This window comes from Akebia trifoliata, chromosome 5, assembly GCF_017979445.1.
Source record: "Akebia trifoliata isolate Shusen 1 chromosome 5, ASM1797944v1, whole genome shotgun sequence".
Lineage (NCBI taxonomy): Eukaryota > Viridiplantae > Streptophyta > Magnoliopsida > Ranunculales > Lardizabalaceae > Akebia > Akebia trifoliata.
In genome coordinates, this window is record NC_141379.1 from 12207468 (window position 1) to 12230547 (window position 23080).

Here is a 23080-nt window from a genome sequence, read left to right on the forward strand (position 1 = left end):
GTGTAGTTGGAAGGCTGCGATCACAGCAACCTTACTGGTTGAAGGCTACAGTTGAAGGTTACAGCAACACTTCAAACCAAACCACATAAATTCTCTTGATGGCCTCCGAGACATCTTCTTCCTCGATCACCAATAATAGTGATGGATTGGGAAGTCCTCCCTCTCATACAACCGACTTTCCAGGCATCCAAATTACCACCGTGAAATTAGATGGTCCTAATTACCTTCTTTGGGCTCGATCGGTTGAAATGTTTATTGGTGGAAAAAGGAAAATCAGCTACCTCACAGGGGTGGAGAAGCAACCGATACCAACAGGCACTACTTATCCCCAATGGTTTGCTAATGACTCTATGGTCCGTTCTTGGCTAGTTACATCTATGCAACCACACATTGCGGCTTGGTTTATGTTCTCCAAGACAGCTAAACAGATATGGGATTCTGCAAAGAATATCTACTCGCAACGTCAAAACAATGTCCAGATCTTTAACCTGGAGCGTGAGATTTCCCGTCTTTCGCAAGGTAACTCTTCAGTTACCTCCTATATATCCCAGCTCTGTGCTCGATGGGAAGAGTTGACCTTCTACTCCTCATCCTATGCTTGGAAGGACTCCGGTGATGAGGCATTATATGCGTCGATTCTTAATAAGAATCGAGTCTTTCAATTTCTAGTCGGGCTCCGGGATAAGTTTGAGTATGCGAGAGTTCACTTATTGGGTATGGATCCCTTTCCATCCCTATAGACTGCGTATTCCTATGTCTTGACTGATGAGAGTTGTCGCGCCGCTGTCCTACCTCAATCTTTAGGCAACCACTCAGTTATGCTTGCTCGCCTACCTTCTCCACAGCCCCCTAATGGGTCTCTGCCTACCCGTCAACGACATAAGTGTGATCATTGTGGAAAGTTGGGTCACATGAAGGCTCGTTGTTATGCACTTCATGGTCGTCCTAATCAGCAATGTCAACAGTCTCAACGATCTTCAGCTCATGTAGCCTCTCAGCCGACTACTGATCTAGCACCTCCTTCAACTACTACTTCCCCTTCGGATTCGGTATCACTATCCCAAGCCGAGCTTGACAAGTTTAGGAAATTCTTTAATCAAATGGAGGTTTCATCTCAGCCAATCTCTACTTTCGCTCACTCAGGTACTTTTGCATCTGCACACAGTATTTCCACCACTTCTTCACCATGGATCATTGATTCTGGTGCCTCCGATAACATAACCGGTACGTCCTCCCTGTTCAAATCCTATAATACTTGTTCTGGTCATCGCAAGGTTCGCCTGGCTGATAGTTCTTTGTCTTCTATAACTAGTCAAGGTCATTTTCCTGTTACATCTTCTTTATCTTTAACCAACACACTGCATATTCCTCAACTCACTACTAATCTTATATCTGTTAGTAGCATTACAAAAAATTTGAATTGCAGTGTAATTTTTTATCCCTCTCATTGTGTTTTTCAGGATCTGCAGTCGAAGAGGACGATTGGCACTAGACATGAAGTGAATGGACTGTATCTCTTGGACGTAGCCAATTTACCTAGCACCCATTCGATTTTTCAAATTAGTAGTAGTAGTCGGTCTAATAAGGCTCTTGTAATGCGTTGGCACTTACGCTTAGGCCATATTTCTTTTAGATATTTGAAACACACGTTCCCTGTTTTATTTAATAATAGCAATTTGCTTGATTTTTCTTGTGAAACTTGTCAATTAGCTAAACATGTGCGTTCCTCTTATCCTATTAGTATGAATACTACAGCCCTTGCTATGTTTGACCTAATCCATTCGGATGTGTGGGGTCCTTCCCCTGTCACATCAACTCTTGGTTTTCGATATTTTGTCTTGTTCATTGATGACCACAATCGTACCACTTGGGTCTATCTTATGAAAAACAAGAGTAACGTTTTTGGGATTTTTAAGCAATTTCTTACTATGGTTCATACCCAGTTTGGTCGTACCGTCAAGACCTTCCGTTCTGATCATGGTACAGAGTACACCTACAGTGAGGTCTTGAAACTTTGTTTAGAGTCTGGCATTGAGCATCAAATGTCCAATGTTAAGACTCCTCAGCAGAATGGTCGCTCAGAAAGAAAAAATCGTCATATTCTAGAGTTAGCCCGTGCCCTCTCTATTGGCATAAATGTGCCTCAATCCTATTGGGCCGATGCAGTGCTTACTGCTGTCTATCTTATTAATCGAACCCCCTCCCGGGTTCTTCAGTTTGACACGCCATGTTCTCACCTCTATCCGGGTAATCCTGTGTTTCCACTTCCTCCGCGTGTGTTTGGGTGCGTCTGCTTTGTTCAAATTCTTGACCAAACTCGTACCAAACTTGATCCTAAGGCCATAAAATGTATATTTTTGGGTTATTCCTCTACTCAAAAAGGATACCGTTGTTACCATCCTCCTTCTCGACGGTGTTTCATTTCTCGGGATATTTCCTTCTTTGAGCATACCCCATATTATAATGGGTCCGTTGGCACTCAATCTGAGTGGTTTCCCTTAGACTCCCCGAATGATCCCCTCCTTGTTTCCTTTCATCTTCCTTTCCCAGTTCCTCCCTCTCCACCCCTTGTCAGTTCGTCATCCCCTCCTCTGCAGGTTTACTCTCGGCGTCCACGTGATCCTACTATCACTTCTATGACAGACCAGCTCGCCTCCTTGCCTCCAGATCCGCCTCCTTCTGTTCCCTGTGATGATCGTCCTATTGCCACTCGTAAGGGTAAGCACACTTGTACTTATCTTATTTCTAATTATGTATCTGATTCTGTACTCTCACCCTCCTATCGGAGTTTTCTTGCCTCTGTTTCCGTTATTTCTCTTCCTACAAGTGTTGCAGATGTTATTGCTCATTCTGAGTGGCGAACAACTATGCTTGAAGAGTTGAATGCTCTTGAAAAGACTCGAACTTGGGAACTTGTTCCTCTCCCGCTTGGAAGGAAAGTTATGGGATGTCGCTGGGTTTTCAAACTTAAGCATAATCCGGATGGTTCTATTGCTCGTTATAAGGCCCGTTTGGTTGCCAAAGGTTATGCTCAGACTTATGAGATCAATTATCAGGAGACTTTTGCTCCGGTTGCCAAAATGACCACCATTCGCGTTCTTCTGGCTATTGCCGTTATCAGAAGTTGGCATCTCTATCAGTTATATGTCAAGAATGCGTTTCTCAACGGTGATCTTCAGGAAGAGGTTTATATGGTCCAACCTCCTGGGTTTCTTACATCTGCTTCTCCTACACATGTTTGTCGTCTTCGCCGTTCTCTTTATGGCTTGAAGCAGTTTCCTCGTGCATGGTCTGAGCGCTTTACTAAGGCCATGCATCAGTTTGGTTTCCATCAGAGTTCTGCTGATCACACCCTTTTCTTACGTCACTCCCAGGGTAAAACTGTTGCTTTTATTGTTTATGTTGATGATATTGTTATTACTAGAGATGATAGTGATGGCATTACCGAGGTCAAATCCTACTTAAGACGTCAATTTGAAATTAAGGAACTTGGTCATCTTCGCTATTTTTTGGGTATTGAGGTTGCACAATCCCACTCGTATATTTATCTCTCAGCGTAAATATGTCTTTGATTTGCTCCGTGATTCCGGTCAGCTAGGTTCTCGTCCAGCTAATACTCCTATTGAGCAGAATCACAGGTTGGCTGATTCTGAGGGGGAGTGTTTGTCAGATATTAGCCAGTATCAGTGTCTTGTGGGAAAATTGATAACAGCAGGAGTGATGTTTGATACCCACAACAACAGCCCTGTGGCTGTTTGACTTCAACGACAACAGTAGAGGTGTTGTTTATCATCCAAGACAACAGCAGGAGTGTTGTTGTCTTGGATGACAAACAGCACCTCTGCTGTTGTCGTTGAAGTCAAACAGCCACAAGGCTGTTGTCGTGGGTATCAAACAGCACTCCTGCTGTTGTCTTGGATGACAAACAGCACCTCTGTTGTTGTCGTTGAAGTCAAACAGCCACAGGGCTGTTGCCGCAGGTTGCAGAGAATAATGGGCTGTTGTCGTGGATGACAAACAGCACCTCTGCTGTTGTCGTTGATGACAAACAGCACCTCTGCTGTTGTCGTGGATGTCAAACAGCCACAAGGCTGTTGCCGCAAGTTGCAGAGAATCGTAGCTCTGATACCAAGTTAAAAAACAATAGATAGAAAGTTGTTTTCGATTAACACACCCTAATTGGGTTTTAACTTAGAATTACAAAGACAAACAAAGGAAAAGACTAAAAAGGACAACTGACTAAAAAACCTTATTAAATAAGAATTATTCAACAATATTGAATATACTTGGTTGTACATCATTAAAGAGTTGGCGAATTCCTAGAAACTTAACTTGTTGTTCTAAGTGACAAGTTAAGCTAGGATGTAGAAGCGGTTTTTTCTCCCTTGTAGTATGGGATGCATTGGAGAATAATATCATTATTGAGATCCGGGATATTCCTGTCAATCTTTAATGATGGTTTGTTTGTAAAAGTAGCAGTTGTAACACTAATAGAATGGTATGATGTGATATGATCAATCATAAAGCCTTTCTCCTTCCTTATCTTTTATACTGTCATGCTATCATGTTGTACTTGGATATCAATAAATTGATTTTATTATTTACCTTTATATTGTTTATCCTACTTAGCTAATTCACTTTGAATAAAATGAATTACTTTTTTTAAGCATATTTCATGATTAGTTGTAATTGAATATTGAAAACCTAAATGCTTTACAAACTTTTAGATGATTATATGTTCATGTCATGATTATATGATAAAAATATAAGTTTTTCTATTGGGTAACTCCGGTTACTCACCCCTCCCAAACCATCAATTTTAGATGACCCTGAATCAGAGATTCATGAAGAGTTTGTCTCGGGGATGCTAGAAGGAGATATTTGTGGTGATGTGGATCTAGAGTTCTGTTAGGTGTAAGCAATAGTTGTTTTTATGATGAGAGGTTTGGAATTCAAAACGTTTAGAGTCATCTTTTGGATACAATTGTATATATTTGTATTATAGTTATCGTTACTATTTTTAATGTACATGTCAGTTATGGAGAGTAGATGATATTATACTTGGGCAGTTGATATATATATATATATATAGGGAGCGGTTCGGCAGCCCTAAAGTTTGCCAAACATTGTGCCAAACATTTTTTGTAAATAACTTTTGATGGGGTTAGAAGTTTTGGAATAGGCTGATTTTTTGTGAGGATGATCTCTACGGTGAAGAGATCATCCTCACCAAAAATCAGCTCATTTTGAAACTTCTAACCCTAGTTTACAAGTTGAAGAATCGTGGACCGTCCAATTTTTGTAAATCATTTTTGATGGGGTTAGAAGTTTTGGAATAGGCTGATTTTTGGTGAGGATGATCTCCTCATCATAGAGATCATCCTCACAAAAAATCAGCTCATTCCAAAGCTTCTAACCCATGATTTTGTGTACACCTTGATATACATAATGTTGAGTTGCTTCCGCTATTATTACGACAGAACTGAACAGTTGTTAGGTTAATTATATTTATCAAATTTATATATGGGATTTTAATATCTCACGTTCGGGATCTATCATGGAATCATGGGGATCAGTGATAGGTTTTGGGGCGTGACAAAATATGTATTAGAATTATTTGGCGATGAGCCTCTACATGAAAAAGAAAATTACTTGGTTAAAAAAGTAGAACAACAACAGTTCCCACAGAAAGTAAAACTTCAGAAAAAAAAAGGAAATTTATTGTCATAACTTTATATTCACACAGTCTAATTCAAATTACACAAGGACATCATCTAGGACCCTTCAAAGTTGGTCTTGGATCAACTGCGAAAACATCATGACATTGATGCAGTGCATAAGTTTGTTGTCTTCTACATTTAGTGTTATGTGTCAGTGATGCAAGACAGTGGGGGAAGAAGAAGAAGAAGAAAATTAAGGGATAAGGAAAATCTGGTTGAGGATTGGGTTAAGGATTTGGGATAGGATAGGATATACCTAAAAAGTAAAATGAAATTTTGTGCAATTATTGTAAGGTAGAGAAAAGGGTTAAAGGTTGCAGAAAAGGTTTTCAAGAATCAAAATTAAAGAATTAAAGAAAAGGGTTTCAAGAATCAAAAAATCAAGAAAATCAAGAAGGAACTAAAAGAAAACCAAGAGAAAACTAAAGATTAAAAAAGAAATAGAGAAATCGATAGAGAAAAAGAGTGTTATCTTGGACTACTCCAAACTGGTCTCACACCACACCCATTGTTAGGAAGCTCAAGCTCAAGCTTTCTTTTTATTCATCATTGTCCTTCGTTAAAAAAAAAATCCTAATACAATCTATATATAAAGAAAATAAATCCAAGATTCCTAATCAAACTAAAATATCAAATAAATAACCTAATTTAATTTCTCTTTCCTAATTTTCCAACCCTAAGACAAACTAAAGTTACTAAACTGCCCTTAAATAGTACACTAAGACTATGGGCCAATAAAACATCAAAACAAGCCCCAAAAAACATAGAATTAAATCCAAAAAATATAAAACTAAATAAATAACTGATCTAAAATAATTTCAAATAAGAAAATGAAAAAATCTAGAGTTGTAGGTACAACATCTTCTAAAGCTGATGTTTGATATGTCTTTTCTTTAACCCATTCTTGGACTGATGATACCACAGGAGTTGATATTCATGGATATGCCTTGAGTAGATATTGTTTGCCTAAAGTAACAAATAGATGATTCTGCTCCGCATCAAACGTAGTTTTAACATGTGAGATCTAATCTCAACCTAACACTATATGACAATCTTCTAAAGGAACCACCTTGCACTCGGTACCATGGATAAAATTTCCCTGACGGAATTGAACGACGAAACCTTCATCACGATATCCATAATAGATCTGATCTTTAACATTCTACAAGATCTTCTTAGAAAGACTAATGGAAACCAAGTTTTCCTCATACTCATCACGACACAATACCCTAAATGACTTCCCGAGAGGTAAAACAAATCCGGTTTTGACTTTCAACCCCATTTCTTTCTATTCCAGGTTTAGCTCGGATACCAAATATGATGTAGGATGGTGGCAAAAAAAGAAAAAAATAAGGGGATTAAGAAAATCTGGTTGGAGATTAGGTTAAGGATTTGGACTAGGATACGGTAAACCCAAAAAGTAAAATGAAAATTTTGCAATTATTGTAAGATACAAAATAGGTTAAAGGTTGCGGGAAAGGTTTTCAAGAAAGGAGTTCTAAGAATCAAGAATTCAAGAAAATCAAGAACAAGGAAGTAAAAGATAATCAAAAAAAATTAAAAAAGAAATAGATAAATCGATAGAGAAAAAGAATATAATCTTGGACTCACTTCAAAATTGCCTCACATCACACCCATTGTTGGAATGATCAATCTCAAACTTTCTTTTTATTCATCATTCTTCTTCGTTAAAAAAACCCTAATACAATCTATATATAAAGAAAATAAATCCAAGAATCCTAATCAAACTAAAATACCAAACAAATAACCTAATTTTGTAATTTTCTCTCCTAATTTTTCAACTCTAATAAACTTAAACAAAAGACAAACTAAAGTTATTAAACTATCCATAAATATTATACTAAGACCATGGGCTATAAAACATCAAAATAAGCCCAAAAAACCTAAAATTAAAGCCATAAAACAGAAAACTAAAGAAATAACTAATCTAAAATAATCTCAAACAATAAAACAATAAATCTAGACCCAAATAAGTGAAAACCTAAATTAATTACAAATTTTTCGTCGGAACCCTTGACCATTGACTTGATTTGCTTTCCGCAGTAGTTAGTTTCCATTTGTTCGTTATTTTTGTTACAGTTAGTTATTTGTTGGAGTTAGTTAGTTAGTTAGTTAGTAGAATAAGTTGTTTGTTGGAGTTAGTTGTCTTTTGCTGCTATAAGTGTTCATGTAAGGGTTGTGTAGTCATTTCCACTTGGGTTAGTATGTTTCTGTTTTGCCTATAAATAGGCCATAGAATGTAGTTCTAACAAAGTTTTAATTGAATAAAATAGATTTGAGAGAGATTTTTGCTCTTCCAACTTAACTTCTCAACTTCTCTTGAAGTTTTCACACAAATTAATATAAATTTCCAGATCTTATTGCATCATTTGCTATCACAGTAAAGGAAAGACGAAGGTTCCTTCAAAAGTAACTACACTACTCTTACATGAGCACTTAAAGCAACAAAAGAAAACTAAAGAGAAACTACCTCCAACAAACACCTAATTCAGATCTAATTAGTATATGGCTACTCTACAGAACTCGACTTCCCTCTTCCCTGCCTCCAAGATTAGGGGTACAAAGGTTCCTTCAAAAATTTCAATCTTTGCGTGGCAAACATCCTTGGACTGGTTAATCACTATGGATCAACTTATCAAAAGAGGTTTTCAAACGCCAAATTGTTGCGACTAGTGTATGAGAAATCCAAAGACAATAGACCACCTATTGATGCATTGTGAAATGGCGAATCAGCTGTGGGTTCATTGCCTTGGCCTTTTAGGTATGGAAGGTTGTTTACCACGTACAATCCGAGAACTCTTCGTTTTGTGGCTGTTTTGGGGGTTTTCTTTTCGTCGTTCAAAGCGAATCTTGTGGAACCTAGTGCCATTTGTCATTTGTTGTGGTACATGGAAGGAAAGGATTAATCAGACTTTCAAAGAAAATGAGTTATCTTTCGAAGAGCTCAATTTTAACGTGTTGTGGCTGCTAGTTTTTTGGGGAAATGGTTTTAATGAGTTTAAGGGCCTCTTTTTTGAAGATTTTGTTGTTCATTGGGATCTGGGAGATTAGTGGTCTCTTCTATGGCCTCTCTTTTTTTTTCTCTTGTTTTTTATCAGCTTTGTACTTTTGGGACTTCTTGTGCCCTTTCTAAAGAAATTTTTACTAATCAAAAAAAAAATTAAAAAATTTAGTAGAGAAGTTCAGTCCAATTTCATATCTATCGAAGTTGCAGATTTTTCAGATCTGGTGAATATTTTGCATATTTTCAAATCTGTTTTGGATTTAGAATACGTTGAAGTAGCAGATTTTCAGATCTGTTTTGGATTTCAGATCTGTTTCTAACTCCAGCTCTGTTGAAGATTGCAGATTTTTAGATCTGTTTTCAATTTCAAATCTGTTAAAAAGTGCAGATTTTATTATCTGTATTCAATTTCAGATCTGTTGAAGTTGCAGATTTTTCAAATCTGTTTTAAATTTCAGATTTATTTAAGTTGCAGATTTTCAGATCTGAAAATTTTGGTGTTCGACTATTGAAGTTGTGCCATCAGATATTCAAAATGAATCAACGAGGACAAAATCAACGTGGTCAGGGACACGCCACTGCCGCTATTAATCCAGAAGGAAATGTGGCAGCACAACATCCTAATCTGCAAGATGAGATGGAACACCTTTGAAGATAAGTTGAGGCTTTCATTCATTTCCAGCATCTTCAACTCCAATGGAGCAACCTCGAAAGTCTCAAACTCCTCGTTCTATGTCCGAAGATGATGATACTTCTAACTAGAGCTTCTCTGACTTCAAGAATCCTTTTGGAATGAATCAGAAGAGTAATTTCCAATTGGAGAATAGTATCAAGGTAGATCTATCGCAATTTCAAGGTAGCCTCATCTGGATGAATTTGTTGATTGGACTGATAATCTTGAACGAATTTTCGAGTATTACGAGGTTTCCAAGGTGCAGAAGGTAAAATTAGTTGCCATCAAACTCAAGGGAAGAGCCTTCGCATGGTGGAAACAATTGCAAATGAGTCGAGTTCGAAGAGGCAAAGGAAAAAAAACTAAAGATTGGTCCAAAATGAAGAAGAAGCTCGTTGAGCAATTTCTTCCATTCAATTACATGCAAACCGTGTATAAAGCCTTGCACAATCTTCGACAACATTGGAGTGTGGCTAAATACACTGAGGAGGTCTATAAATTCGTAACAAGAGTTGATTTGAACAAAACCGAAGAACAAATTGTTGCAAGGTACCTTAGGGGCTTGAAACCTTCTATTCAAGATATCCGTAGTCTACAAAATTTGTGGACTGTTTCGGAGGCCAATAATCCGACTTTGTTGGTGGAAAAAAAGAAAAACAACAAAGTACGAATATATACCAAGGTATGGACAGCAGTCCCAAGGTAACTCTAGGGGCCAGACAACCATTTTGAATTGATACCAAGGTTGGTATGGGTTGGACTGCAAGCAAAGTCTATTTCTAATGCACTTGATCAGTCCCATACAAATCGATTTGGGATTGGAAATCAGTTCCAAGGTGGCAACTTCAAGTGCTATATATGCGGTGAGCATAGACACAAGTCTTCGGACTGTAGGAAGGCAAATGCTCCTCACAATAAGGCACTTTTATTGGAGAAAATGGTGGAATTGGAACCAAAAGAAGAGCTACCCTTCTCTGGTCAACCTTCCAATGAGGACATCGGTGGAGATCTTATTGAAGAAGAAGGACAACATTCATGATGAGGAAACTCTCCTTACTCCTAAGCATCAAAGTGACGAAATTGTGGAAACAAAACCAGTAGAAGAACTGCCCATCTATGACCAACTCCTACATGAAGAGATTGTTGGAGATTTTGAAGAAGAAGAAGAAGCGGTAGCACTCATGATGAGGAAAACTCTCTTTGTTCTTAATCATCAAAGTGAAGGAGATTGGACTTTGCCACAAATGAAGGATAAAAAAAAAAATTGTTTCTAAGGTGCCAAAGGATGTTGAGAAACTTATGGAGCAATATGTTGAAGTTTTCCCTGAAGAATTGCCTCCCGAGTTGCCTCTTATGCGAGATATTCAATAGTGTATTAATCTAGTACCCGGTTTAGCACTTCATAATAAGGAAACTTATAGAATGATGCCTAAAGAGAAGAAGAGCTACAAAAACAGGTTGAGGCACTTTTGGGCAGAGTTTATATTCAGCTTAGTCTTAGCCTTGTGCAGTCCTGACCCATTTGACTCCCAAGAAAGATAGTTCCTGCAGAATGTGTGAATTTGGCTCTTTTACTAATTTCGAATAAGATAAACAACAAGGACGGGGGCATGGAAGCATATATGAAGACTTTTCACACACAAGTGAGGGCCAAATTGAAAAGTCTAATGCCAAATACAAGGCAATTGTTGATGTACACAGATGAAGACTTGTTTTCAAAGAAAGAGATCGTGTATGGGTCATTTTGATCAAAGAAAAACAACCTCAAGGATCTTACATGAAACTGAATGATAGAAAAATGGGTCCTTGAAAGGTTTTGAGCTAGATTAATGACAATACTTATTAAGTACAGCTTCCTCCACATTTCAATATTTCTAATTTCTTCAATGTGAAGCACCGTGTACTAAGCTTATTATGTTGCTGACGTGGGCTATACTAATGCTACTCCACTTGAGGATAAGTATTTCTTTAGAGGGGATCCTGATGCAATGCATACATTTGTTGTCTTCTACACTCAAGTGTTGTGTGTTAGTTTCCATTTGTTTGTTATTTTTTTATAGTTAGTTGTTGGTTGGAGTTATTTAGTTAGATGGAATTAGTTGTTTCTTAGAGTTAGTTAGTTGTTTGTTGGAGTTAGTTTCTCTTTTTGCTTTAAGTATTCATGTAAGGGTAGTGTAGTCATTTCACTAGAGCTGTTATGTTTCTGTTTTGCTTATAAATAGGCTATCGAATGTAGTTGTAAATAAATTTTAGTAGAATAAAATAGATTCGAGAGATATTTTCTCTTCCAACTTCACTTGAAGTTTTCACACAAATTAGTCTAAATTTCCAGATCTGATTGCATCAGACATGCCTCAGTTAAGTGTTATTGCAAACAATTTAAATAAACAAATTGCGCCATGTTATCTATTTTTTGATAAAGATAAAGATTTCAATAATAGAGGTCGAGGTGATCAACCAATTACAACACTATACACCACCACCAAACTAATTTTTTCTAATGAACAAACCTAGATCCATCACCCACAAAGTCTTCAAAAAGAAGACTACTTTGAATTCCTTGAACATTTTGCACCAAAAAAACAACAGACTCAATATTGAAATAACAATTTCCTAGATGAATTGCTCTTTATCCTGAAAAATGTTGAGGTTTCTATCTTTCCATAACCCCAAATGAATAACATGAAATTAGGCTCCCCATTTTCCTCTTCAAAGCCAAGAAAGCATTACCTTGGGATACCCAACCTTGGAGAAATGCCCTATAGACAAAGGAATACAGCTTGCAATACCAAAAAAAAAGGAAAAAATCCAAGAAATGTGACCAAATCTCCCATGCTAACTTGCAGTGAATCAGAATATGATTTGCCAATTTCCCATTTTCTTTGAAAAAGCAACACAAATTTGGGATATACATACCCATCTTGATGATTACATCCAGTATAAGAATTCTACCTAATGATGCTAGCCATATGAAGAAGGATACCATTGATCTGCATCCATCTCCCAATCATTGAATGCTCTTCTAAATCCTAGGTCCCAAGATATGGTCTCATTAAGTGATCTTACAAACCTACCAACTGGTAAAGTTTCAACTTCTATTAAGTGCATCCATAAGTTGAGAGTATATTGGCAGTTGGCACAATCTTCCTGGCCTCTCTGGAAGGAATAATCATCATCATAGTCTTACACTTTCAAATATTGGGGTCAGCAACTCAAATCCTTTTTCGTCATTCTACTCTTGTCATTCATTAAGACATCTATCTTCATATCCTTTCTTATTATCTTCATCTATGTCATTTTCTACTTTTGTGTTCCCCATTTAAATCCCTTGACCTCCACCAAAGTGCTCCTTCTCAATGATATTATTATCGGTCTTCTTTACACAAGCCCGAACCATCTCAAACGACCTCATTTTATCACTAATCATGCTCTTTCCACGATGGAAAGGGGTGATGCTATAATAGGATTAGAACTCACAACTTGCATAAGCGAACACCCATTAAAGGATAAATACTTTAAAAACAAAGAAGACAAAAATCTTAATGATATGACCAATCAGAACATGAAATATTAAATACAATAAATCATACAAAAAAGTTAACTAAATTTGTTGTGACAAAAACACCAACAGAAAGCAAAAAATTGGCTTGAACACTATGCAATATGCAATATTATAGCTAAAATCCAATTTCTAAGGCACTATTTCCATTGTTACATGCATACCTTTTCAAATGAAACACTCTCTCGTAAAGCATATAATGTCGTCACTGCATAAGAAATCAAACCACCAACACAAGTAGGATCAACCTCTGCCAGTGCACGCAATGTCAAAGCAGCTTCAATGCGAACCTAGCACCAAATATGTAGTTAATGTTGTGAAGCTGGGATAAACCATATCACTAAAAGAATCAAGAAAACTATCATCAAAGATAGGTCAAAAGTAATTTTAAAGAAAAAGTAAATTACACAATATTGTTACCATTTAGATTTTAATGCCATTGTATCTAAATCGAAAGAAGGAAAACAGCCATTTTCCATACGCCCATCTTTTCTTTGCATAAGCCCCATCAAATGGCTGGGGTAACAAAGTTCCAATGAAATTCTCTCCCTTCCCACGAAAGTTGTGGATTTCCAGCAATCCAAGACCACTTTGACAGACCGAGGGGCGCACCAAGCAACATTGAACAAAGAAAGGAAATATAACCACACAAGATGAGCTACCTCGCAATGAATATGGAGATAGTTAACTCATTCCCCGCTTGATTTACAAAACAAAGTCCACAAGAACAATACCCCTCGCTAAAGTAAGCAATTTATCCAAAGTGACGGTCCACAAGAAAAAAGACAACTTTGAAGGAAGCAAGGGTGACCAAACCCCGATCACAAACAGAGAGGTCAGGGCTTTCACCAGGTGCATCAAGAAGAGAATAAAAGGATTTCACACTAAACACACCTTCCCAATTGCAACTTAGCTTCAGGAATCTTCCAAATGAGTAGAGAAGGCAAAAGAGGACAAAAGGCTGGTTAGGTAAGCAACCAGAGAAATCCCTCAATCAATCAAATTTCTCCCGAATGGCTGAAACCAAAGTCCCAAGACACATATTGGCCAATTCAAATAAGAAAGGAAGATTTAAGACAAACTATAAAGACCAGGGAACCTCTCATGATCCACACCAGCAGTCTTCAAAAAATTCGCCTTATCTCCTCTTCTTACCTTAAACTGGATATACTTCACAAAGACAAGGGTCAAATTTTGAATTTCTTTCCAGACACCACACCCACAGGGCCTATTGTTTGACAAGCTACTCCACCATCTAAGCTCCACACCATGTTTTGGTAATCAAACATGTGTTAAACTTCTTGGTATGATAAATATTAGAGACATTTTAGTCATTATAAGGAAGATGTTTATTTTAAGTTAGACGGATGTGTGGGATTTGTTATTCTTAAGTTAAGTTCAGGATTTTCATTATTGTAATAATAGATGTTATAAGGAAAATGTTATAGACTTTTTAATTATTGAATGTAATTTTATTCTTAAGTTATGTTTAGGATTTTCATTGTTGTAATAATAGAAGTTCTAAGGAAATGTTAAGACTTTTTAATTATTGAATGTGATTTGCCTTAAGGATTTTTTAGCTCCTTTATGAAGGGTTTTCTTGAATTATACCCTGTACGAAATTTTTCCCAGAATTCCCTTTATAAAATATTGACTTAGGCATTGATTGAAATCTTATACCTTACTCATGTACCATTCTTCCATTTTTTTCTATTCAAAAAGAGGGGAAAAATGACAAATCTAGAATATCAATGAGAGCAGCCAGGGAAAAGGGGAAAAACAAAGGTTGTCCCATTTATAATAAGATCCCATAATATAACAAAATCTACTCCCTCTCACAAACAAAATCTTTATTAAGGTGTAGGTTTAGTCAGGATTGTAGCTCACAATGATATAGAAGCCCAATCTCTGCAACATGGTCTTGAGATTATTTATGAGGAGGCTCCTTTTCCTTTAGTGGTGGAAGGTGACATTTCCAAAAAGAGAATAAATAAAGCACATTGAAACAGTTTCACATTAAATAACAGCAATCTTATTACACAAGATAACAAGAAGTACAAATGGGAAAAATCAATCAAAATTTCAAATGCAATTGATTATACCAGGGAACTTTTGCAAGAGTGGACCATTATTATTTGTCATACAATAATAAGAAGTACTAATGAAGTTGGTGACCTCTTATTAAAAGAAGATGTAAATAGGAAATCCTTGCACATAGGGATAATTCTTCCCCAATTTTGTTTATAAGACCATACTCAATACAATTTTGTTATTTATCAAGTGAGGAAAATAATATTCATTAGATCAATCGAACACTTACAAGTACTGTAGGATGAGACAAAGCAGCAACAATTGTGTTATCAAGAACTTCCTTGAATTCAACTGGAACCTGCAAAAGTTGTCATGAATTGTTTATAGTACAAACATTTTAGGAAGAAGATTTAATTGATCAAAAATTCAAGAAAAGTTAAACCATAGAAATCATCCCCAACAAGTCACTCGGTATAAGGAATGTATGCATATTTAACCAAACAAAGGAGTAAGTAAGCTTATCATATAAACCAACTGTCCAAAGAAATGAGTACATCAGCGTGGCATAGGTTGTGATGCAGTCCAAGTTAGTTAGATGTTGGAGTTAGTTATTTAGTTAATTAGTTGTTTGTTATTCTGGTTAGTAACAACCTCAAAATAGTTAGTTGTTTGTTGGAGTTTGTTAGTTGTTGAAGTTAGTTAGTTTAGTTCTCTTTAGTTTGTTTTTGTTACTTTTAAGTGTTCAGGTAAGGGTACTGTAGTCATTTCGCTTCGGCTGTCATGTTTCTGTCTTACCAATAAATAGGCCATCAAATGTAGCTGTAAATCAGTTTTTAGTTGAATGAAATAGATTTAAGAGACATAGTTTTCTCTTCCAACTTAATTTCTTTTGAAGTTTTTACACAAATTAGTCTAAATTCCATATCTGATTGCATCAGATTGCCTTAAATAAAATATAAAAAAATTCCTTTTTTTTATGAAACATGTTATTATAATTCAGGACTCCAAGTTATAAATTTGCAAGCGAAATGCATCTCTTCAAATGTGTTGTGCTTTATCTTCCAAGCTTCAATCTCGCAAATGCAGTCGAATTTGTTTACGACTTACCTAATTACCACTTTTGTTCCAAAAAGACCAAGTGCTCTTCGGTTTTTTTTTTTTTTTTTTTTTGATAAACAAAAAAGACCAAGTTCTCTGTTAGTTCTACATTTAATGAGGTCCCTCTTATAGAACCAGTCAAATGTTTTGGTCAATAGTTGATATGCACTAGTTATAATCACAACGTGGTTGGAAAGGAATCAGGCAGAAAAATAAAGATACACTCCTACAAGAAATCAAAGGCTTTGTAAATCCTACTGTAATCAGGCCTCACCTCTCCTAAAGTTGTCAGAATATACGAAAGTGTACGTAATATAGCAACTTCCATTGAAGGACTAAGATCGGCAGATTCCAACTGCAAAGTACCAGAAACTCTTCATTTAGTTTCTTAAAGAAAACTTTTAGATACAACAACGAGCAGCATTAGGTACATTAATATTTATAAGTCTTTCAAAAGATGAACTGTATTCACAAGGGAAAATATAATAATATAAATGGAAAACAATTCAGTAAACCTGTCTTCCCAGAAGAACCAAAAAGCTCCTTTGAGTGATTTCTGTCATCTGATCAGTTACACCAACCCGAAGAATATACAAAACACATGCCTTCAAAGAAACAAGGAAAAAACTAATGAGACTTTTTTACTATACTATTCCAAGTAACATAAATAGAGTATAGTTCGAGTTTTAGATATACTAAGCTTCAAAATAAGAACTCACTAGACATACAGTACCAAGGCTTTCAAAATGATGAGTGAAATGAAACTCGTATTGCATTCAGTGATTTTACATGTTCAGGAGTGTCGTGACACATTTCATTGACTTGAGGCATAAGGTGAAAGTTAATGAGCATGTTTTTTTTCAAAATACATAAATAATTAACTTAAAATATAAACAAATATCAAAAGATACAAAACAGAGAAAACCAAGGGAAATCTCAAACAGAAGTATTTCCAAAAAACCTCCCTATGTAAAAAATTGCCACATTGTACCACAAACACAAATAAAACCAAAATGGAAGGGTTCAACAACGTTTTTGTTTAATGGCTAAGCTTGTTTTAATTGAGATCAGTAACTCATTGATGGCAGAAATTGAATGTTGGTTTATGGTATCATCACCCATAGACTTTACAAACTAAGCCCAGCTGGCAACTTTATCCAACAACAATTAAAAGAAGTGGCTTTTAATGTGAGACGTTAGATGCTCTCCTAGATGGACGGTATTAAAATAATAAATTGTGTAATTTTGCGTCTATAGATCTCGTCCACACATATAGTTAAAAATCAAAGCAGGGCAGGGTATATAAAAACCGACCCCGCCCCCGAATCCGACTCGGTTTTTTATTTTTAATACCAAAACCATGCCGAAACCATTTCAAGGTGTGAAAACCCGGACCTATAGGGGCGGGGTGAAATTGCCATCCATAGTTCAGCATAAGATTTGATGTTTTCCATAAGAAAATAGTAAATTGACAAGTTGTGTCACCCAAAATACAGTCCATGTAATAAGATGATAGTTTAGTCGGGTCCATCATCGTTATCGAGATTGTGGTTGGTTTGTGATTGCCTTGCTAGCTACCAACACACATCTAGAGGGAAGTGCCTTAGGACCTTTTAATGAACTTAGGAGATTAGTTTAATATCACTGATTTAAGTCACTAAGGTTGCAAATTTATTTTTCTTCAAAATGAAAAATTGTGAGATCTGATAGATCAGCCAAAAGACATTGATCCATCGAACTAGGCTTATAGGTGATCAATTGAATTATTGTGTTGATCGATTAGATTGAGAAAAAGTTGTGTGAACGTTCATGCCATCACAGTTTGATTGATCAAAATTCTTCACAAAAAACTTTGTGAAGCATTGAGTGTATATGGCAATCGATAGGTCAAAGTCTACGAACAATCAATAGCTATGTAAAATGGTGATTGACCAGCACATTATTGCAATATATTCAACTACTTCAAATGGAAACATATATGAAATGAACTTATGTGTTCCAACTCCGAAGATCAACTTTAGGGTTTTGAAATAATTTCTCTTCATCCCAATACCGCAAAAAAAAAAAAAAAATTTAAAAAAAGTCTCTAAGAACACCTTGCTAAAAGATCATTCTTTTTGCATCTTAGACCAAATCTCGAGATTTGTGCACAATTTGTTTTAAGTCTATCTCATGATTGTTCAAAGATCTCCGCTTGCAACCACAAAACATTGTTCTTCCATATAAACCTCTCATGCAATCAAGTGTTGGTGGTGAGTTCCACGCTTTGGTGTGCGTTCCGTCAGGAGAGAATCCGTTGAGAAAATGGAACAGAATGAACATTCTTTGTCAAGAGCAGATGAGAAAGTCACAGATATCGATCGAAACGAAGCAGGTCCGCTGGATGGTCATTGATGATCACAAAAAGAAGACAGCTCGTGGAATCGAAGCTAAAGATCAAAGGCACCTACCATTTGCAGAAACTGGCCGTGGAATCGAGGCAATTGGGCACTCTATGTTGGGTATAGGGTTTGTATTTTTTTTTCTGTCTACTGTGATTGTTATTTGGACGATATCCCTTTGCTTTTTCCCGGAAGGGTTTCTACGTAAAAAGTTTGCGTTCTTTGGTGAATGAATCTTAAGAATGAACTAAACAATATATATATCTTTGCATATCCAGATTGGTCAGATTGATCTGATCCATCGTCATAATCGCCAATCCATTATCAAGGGAAGGTATTAAGAAATCTAGCTTTCCCCATTTTTTGTGCACCTGAAGAAAAAAAAACTCATCGTGAGTATTATCAATGGTGAGGGTTTATTCTAAGAAGCTGACCACAAAAGAAGCCTACTTTGAACAGATAATAAATCACTATAAATAAGAGTTGGTAATTGGTGCTCTTGAGTGGTAGAACATAACGTAAAAGGAACTAATTGGAAGGAAAGGCCGCTTGTCTTCATCTGTAAGTAATATGGGCTAAATCGATCGCTCTCAAGCTTACTAGCCATTAATTCCATTTCCAAGTTGTTTAAGGTCCTTTTGTGGCCCAAGTTCCCTAATGTTCCCACAGTATTTCAATACTCAAGAAGCGTTGAACCGACTAATTTTTTTGTCAGAAATTGAATGGATGACTGAACACTATCTCATAAGAGGACTCTCCCCACCAAACATCCTCCCAAGACCTAACTCTTGTTTTTTTTGCTTTCCCATCAGGAATCTAATAATTACCTTAATCCTACCAGCTGTTCTAAATCTCCCCTCCGCACTCCATAGCCATAAGAGCTCCTAACCCACACTACTCTCCCGCCATCCCAAATCTCCGCAACAAAACTTTTCTATTACAACTATCTTTCAGGGATTATGCTCCAAACCAAATCTCAGAAGCATCATTCCCAATAGCACCTTATTCATTACCCTTAGCTTCCATGATTCCAAACCACAACTAGTTTAAAGGCACAGATATTTCCCCATATAACAAAAAGGACTTCTCAATATTCATCTATTTTCTCCCACAGAAAATTGTTACAAGATCATTTCTTCTCTTCACCACCACCATTGGAATGGAGACCATTATCATACAGTAAATTTTCAACAAGTTTTAATGATCGCTATCCTGCTACATTTTGAAAGATATCTAGCCTTTCAGAACACTACTTTTCAATCTATCCTTTGCACGGCTATTTCCATAACTACTTTAGATCTAAGTGCTTGGAAGTTGACCCGCTTGGCATCCCAAATCCTATGCAAAATCCTTGATATCAAAATTCCCCCTATCCCCAAAACTTTCCTTTTACTGATTAACATACAAAACAGAATCCACTTCAAACAAACACAATTCCCCTCAAATATCTCATTTCATCTTGGAATGCATAAAAGAAGACAAACGTATCATCCACAAATTGGTGGGAGATATTTGAACCTCTTTTCCTGGCTCAAAGACTATCTAGATTTTCTCCAGATGCAGCTTTTAGTTTATAGTACCCAAATGCTTCAATGACCACAATCAAAATAAGAGAGAAGGGAAAAAAAAGAAAAGAAAAATAAACTTTCTAAAATTCATATCTCTACCTTTCCAAGTTTAAATCCCTCAAATATAAATAACACTCGTACCAACTACTCCAACTAAACACCACTTGCAACAGAAGAAGCATAGAAGAAAATTCGGCATAGAGAGAAAAAGATATAGAGAAATGAACGAAGAAACAGTTAAATAAGAAGGGCGTGTAAGATTAAAGAAGAGAGATGTATAAGAATTAAGGTCCACTATGTAGTGATACAACAAAACAGAGAAAAAACATAATACATCCTCGTACGGCATATGTTTCTTTTTTAATAAGGTGTAAGCCTTTGAAGAGAAGGGGCCTTTTTAATAAAGCCTCGAGTCATTTTTTGAGAAACTCGCCCTGAGGTGAGCCTTAAGACATAAGCTTCCACACCATTCAAAATATTGCCAGACATAATAAGCAATATATGATGTTACTCAACTTCTATTATTAGTTTCTTTTTTATCATTCACTTTTCCCTTATTCAAAATAGGCAGAAATAAATTATAAGAGCAAATTCTTTCATCAAGCCAAAAATCAGGGCAACAAAAAAGATTAAAGGAATAGAGTTGAGAGAGATGATACAAGTGCATGTGCATCAACAGAAGATTCCCCACGAAGCATGTCCATAGCTTGCAATGCAAAGTTCATAAGCTCACTATCTGGATGGAGATACTTGAAACGAATGGCCTGCAAGGTAGATGTCAAGCATGAATGAATACACCATAGCCACCTCAAAGTGCATTGAAACATGTGCAAATGGCACTTCCCAACATTAGTTGAAGTGAGAGACTACAATTACACACCACCAACGAAAAAAAACAATAATGAAGCTATTCCATTAGAAGTGCCACTGATAATGCAAGTAAACTTCAATTCATAAGTTCAATACCAAATCTGATGCATTTCCAATCACAGAAATCTCAGAATTGAAAAGGATGCCATCACCGTACTCAAAGGGTATCAGCTCGAACTAAGAAAGAAGTTTCAAATCAAGACCTTACCACCGTCAATCATCAATTAAGCTAGTGGATTCTCAACTTGAATTATTTGTTCATTTAACAAAATCTTGAGCCATATTTTCAATCAAACGTGTCTTTCCTCAGATCTTTTCTTGCTACACATCTTCAATCAAGGCATCTATGCAATAATATCTAATTAGTAATTCACAATTAGCTACGAATTCAACCATGATCATTCAGCTGAAACAATTTATTGGCAGCAAAAGAAAAAAACTACATATGCATAGATATTGATAACCAAAAGCTTGTTCACCAGAATAAACTTAAACAAAATCATCAAGATGTACCTGTAAAAAGAATACCCAGGATAATGTCAGTCCAATTCGAACATCCTTTAAGCGTACTCCATTTGCTGCAATTAAGGCATTAATGAGAATATGTACAGAGATGCAAGGGTAAATTATAAGGCAAGAGTTGGCCAGAAGTAAGCAAGAGACTCTTGAATGCAGGTAATGAAATTAGTCCAAGGGTGTAGGAATCATCTCGTCACTTAGAACTTGGGAACTTCGACAGATAATAGCCTAAGAGTTTATATAGAAAAAAAAAAACTAATAGCTTAAGAGTTAGTGAACATAATACAAAGAAGGAAATTAATATTTCTTGCTTGCAAGAAACCATGGTTCAAAGTCCTGTGCTGTTTAAGAATGCTTCCACAGAACATTCTGACTTCAGCCAACAGCAGGGTGGAACATTGAATGGTTTGGATTGTCTCAGAATTTTTCGGTTGAGACTATTTCAGTTTTTCTTCAGACTTAAACATTCAATCGAGGCAAAATGTTAAACCTTGCAAGAGATAAAATGTGATGGAACATAAGCCAAGGAAATTGACAACTACAAGCTTGGGTGCATACAAAAAGTTAGAAATAGATGCAAAGTAGCTATAGAGGATAAAGTGGTAGGTATTAGTAAAATACCTAACGGACTATTACCTATAAGATTAATGTAGCAAAAGAGATAATTCTGTAGTAGGTGTTAGTAAAAGGTGATTTACTGTTACCTATAGTGTTAAAGTAGCAAAAGAGACAATTAACAGATTTTTTTTTATTTTTTTTTATTTTTTTTTATTTTTTTTTATTTTTTTTTATTTTTTTTTATTTTTTTTTAATAATAATTAACAGAATTCTCGCATATATACCCATGTTGGATTAGGAGAAAATGTCAACAACAACAACAAAAACCTATTATGGGAAGAGATGGAAGAACACATCCAAATAATTCCCAGAGAGGATATTAATAGGAGGAGATTTAAATGGTCATATATGGAAAATTAAGACTATGAGAGAGTTTATGGAGTACATGTATGGAATTCGCAATGGCATATGACCCTTCAATAGCAAAGACATATCTCAAAAAGGAGAGGGGGAGGGGAGATTTACTTTCTATTAAAAAAATGGACCCAATAAAAGCCACATAGACTTCTTTTCTAATTTAAGAAAAAGAAGCAATCAATATACGAAGATAGTAAGGTTATCCCAATGACATTTTAACTACACAACATAAGATCATAATTTTATATGTTTACACTAAGGATGGTAGAAGCGGTTGAAAATAAGGAATGTCAAAAATTAAGGTGATGAAACCTAAAAGACAAAAAAAAAATGTTGGCTTTTACAAACAAATTGATAATGGAAAATGTGGAACTTAACGATAGCATATCCCGAATCTATTAGCATTGTCGACCATGTATATAAACTTCTATAAAAAATGCCTGCATCCAAACTTAAAGTGGTCATCTTATTCCCGACAGCGATAGCTCTCAAAAAGGTGCCTTCATTAAGGGTAGACAAATCGCAAAAGAGTGCATAGGTTCTAGATTGAGATCTGGTGTCCCTCAGATTGTTTGTAAAATTGATCTAAAAAAATCCTAGAATTATGAGAGTTAGGTGTTTTTGAGGTATTTGATAGTTAAAATTTAGAATGGGATTAAAG

General features: G+C 36.0%; 1 protein-coding gene across 2 annotated transcripts in view; it reads right to left on the minus strand.

Moving 5' to 3' along the window:
• The window catches only part of SWEETIE (HEAT repeat-containing protein), a 108799-nt gene that overhangs the window by 73766 nt on the left and 11953 nt on the right, over positions 1–23080 (minus strand). For both annotated transcript variants that reach the window (XM_086442803.1, XM_086442804.1), the window contains exons 7-12: positions 21439–21503; positions 20715–20819; positions 16622–16711; positions 16381–16461; positions 15298–15366; positions 13142–13267 (exon numbers count right to left, since the gene is read on the minus strand). In XM_086442803.1, the coding sequence (XP_086298929.1) occupies positions 13142–13267; positions 15298–15366; positions 16381–16461; positions 16622–16711; positions 20715–20819; positions 21439–21503 (536 nt within the window). The remainder of the gene's footprint in view (positions 1–13141; positions 13268–15297; positions 15367–16380; positions 16462–16621; positions 16712–20714; positions 20820–21438; positions 21504–23080) is intronic.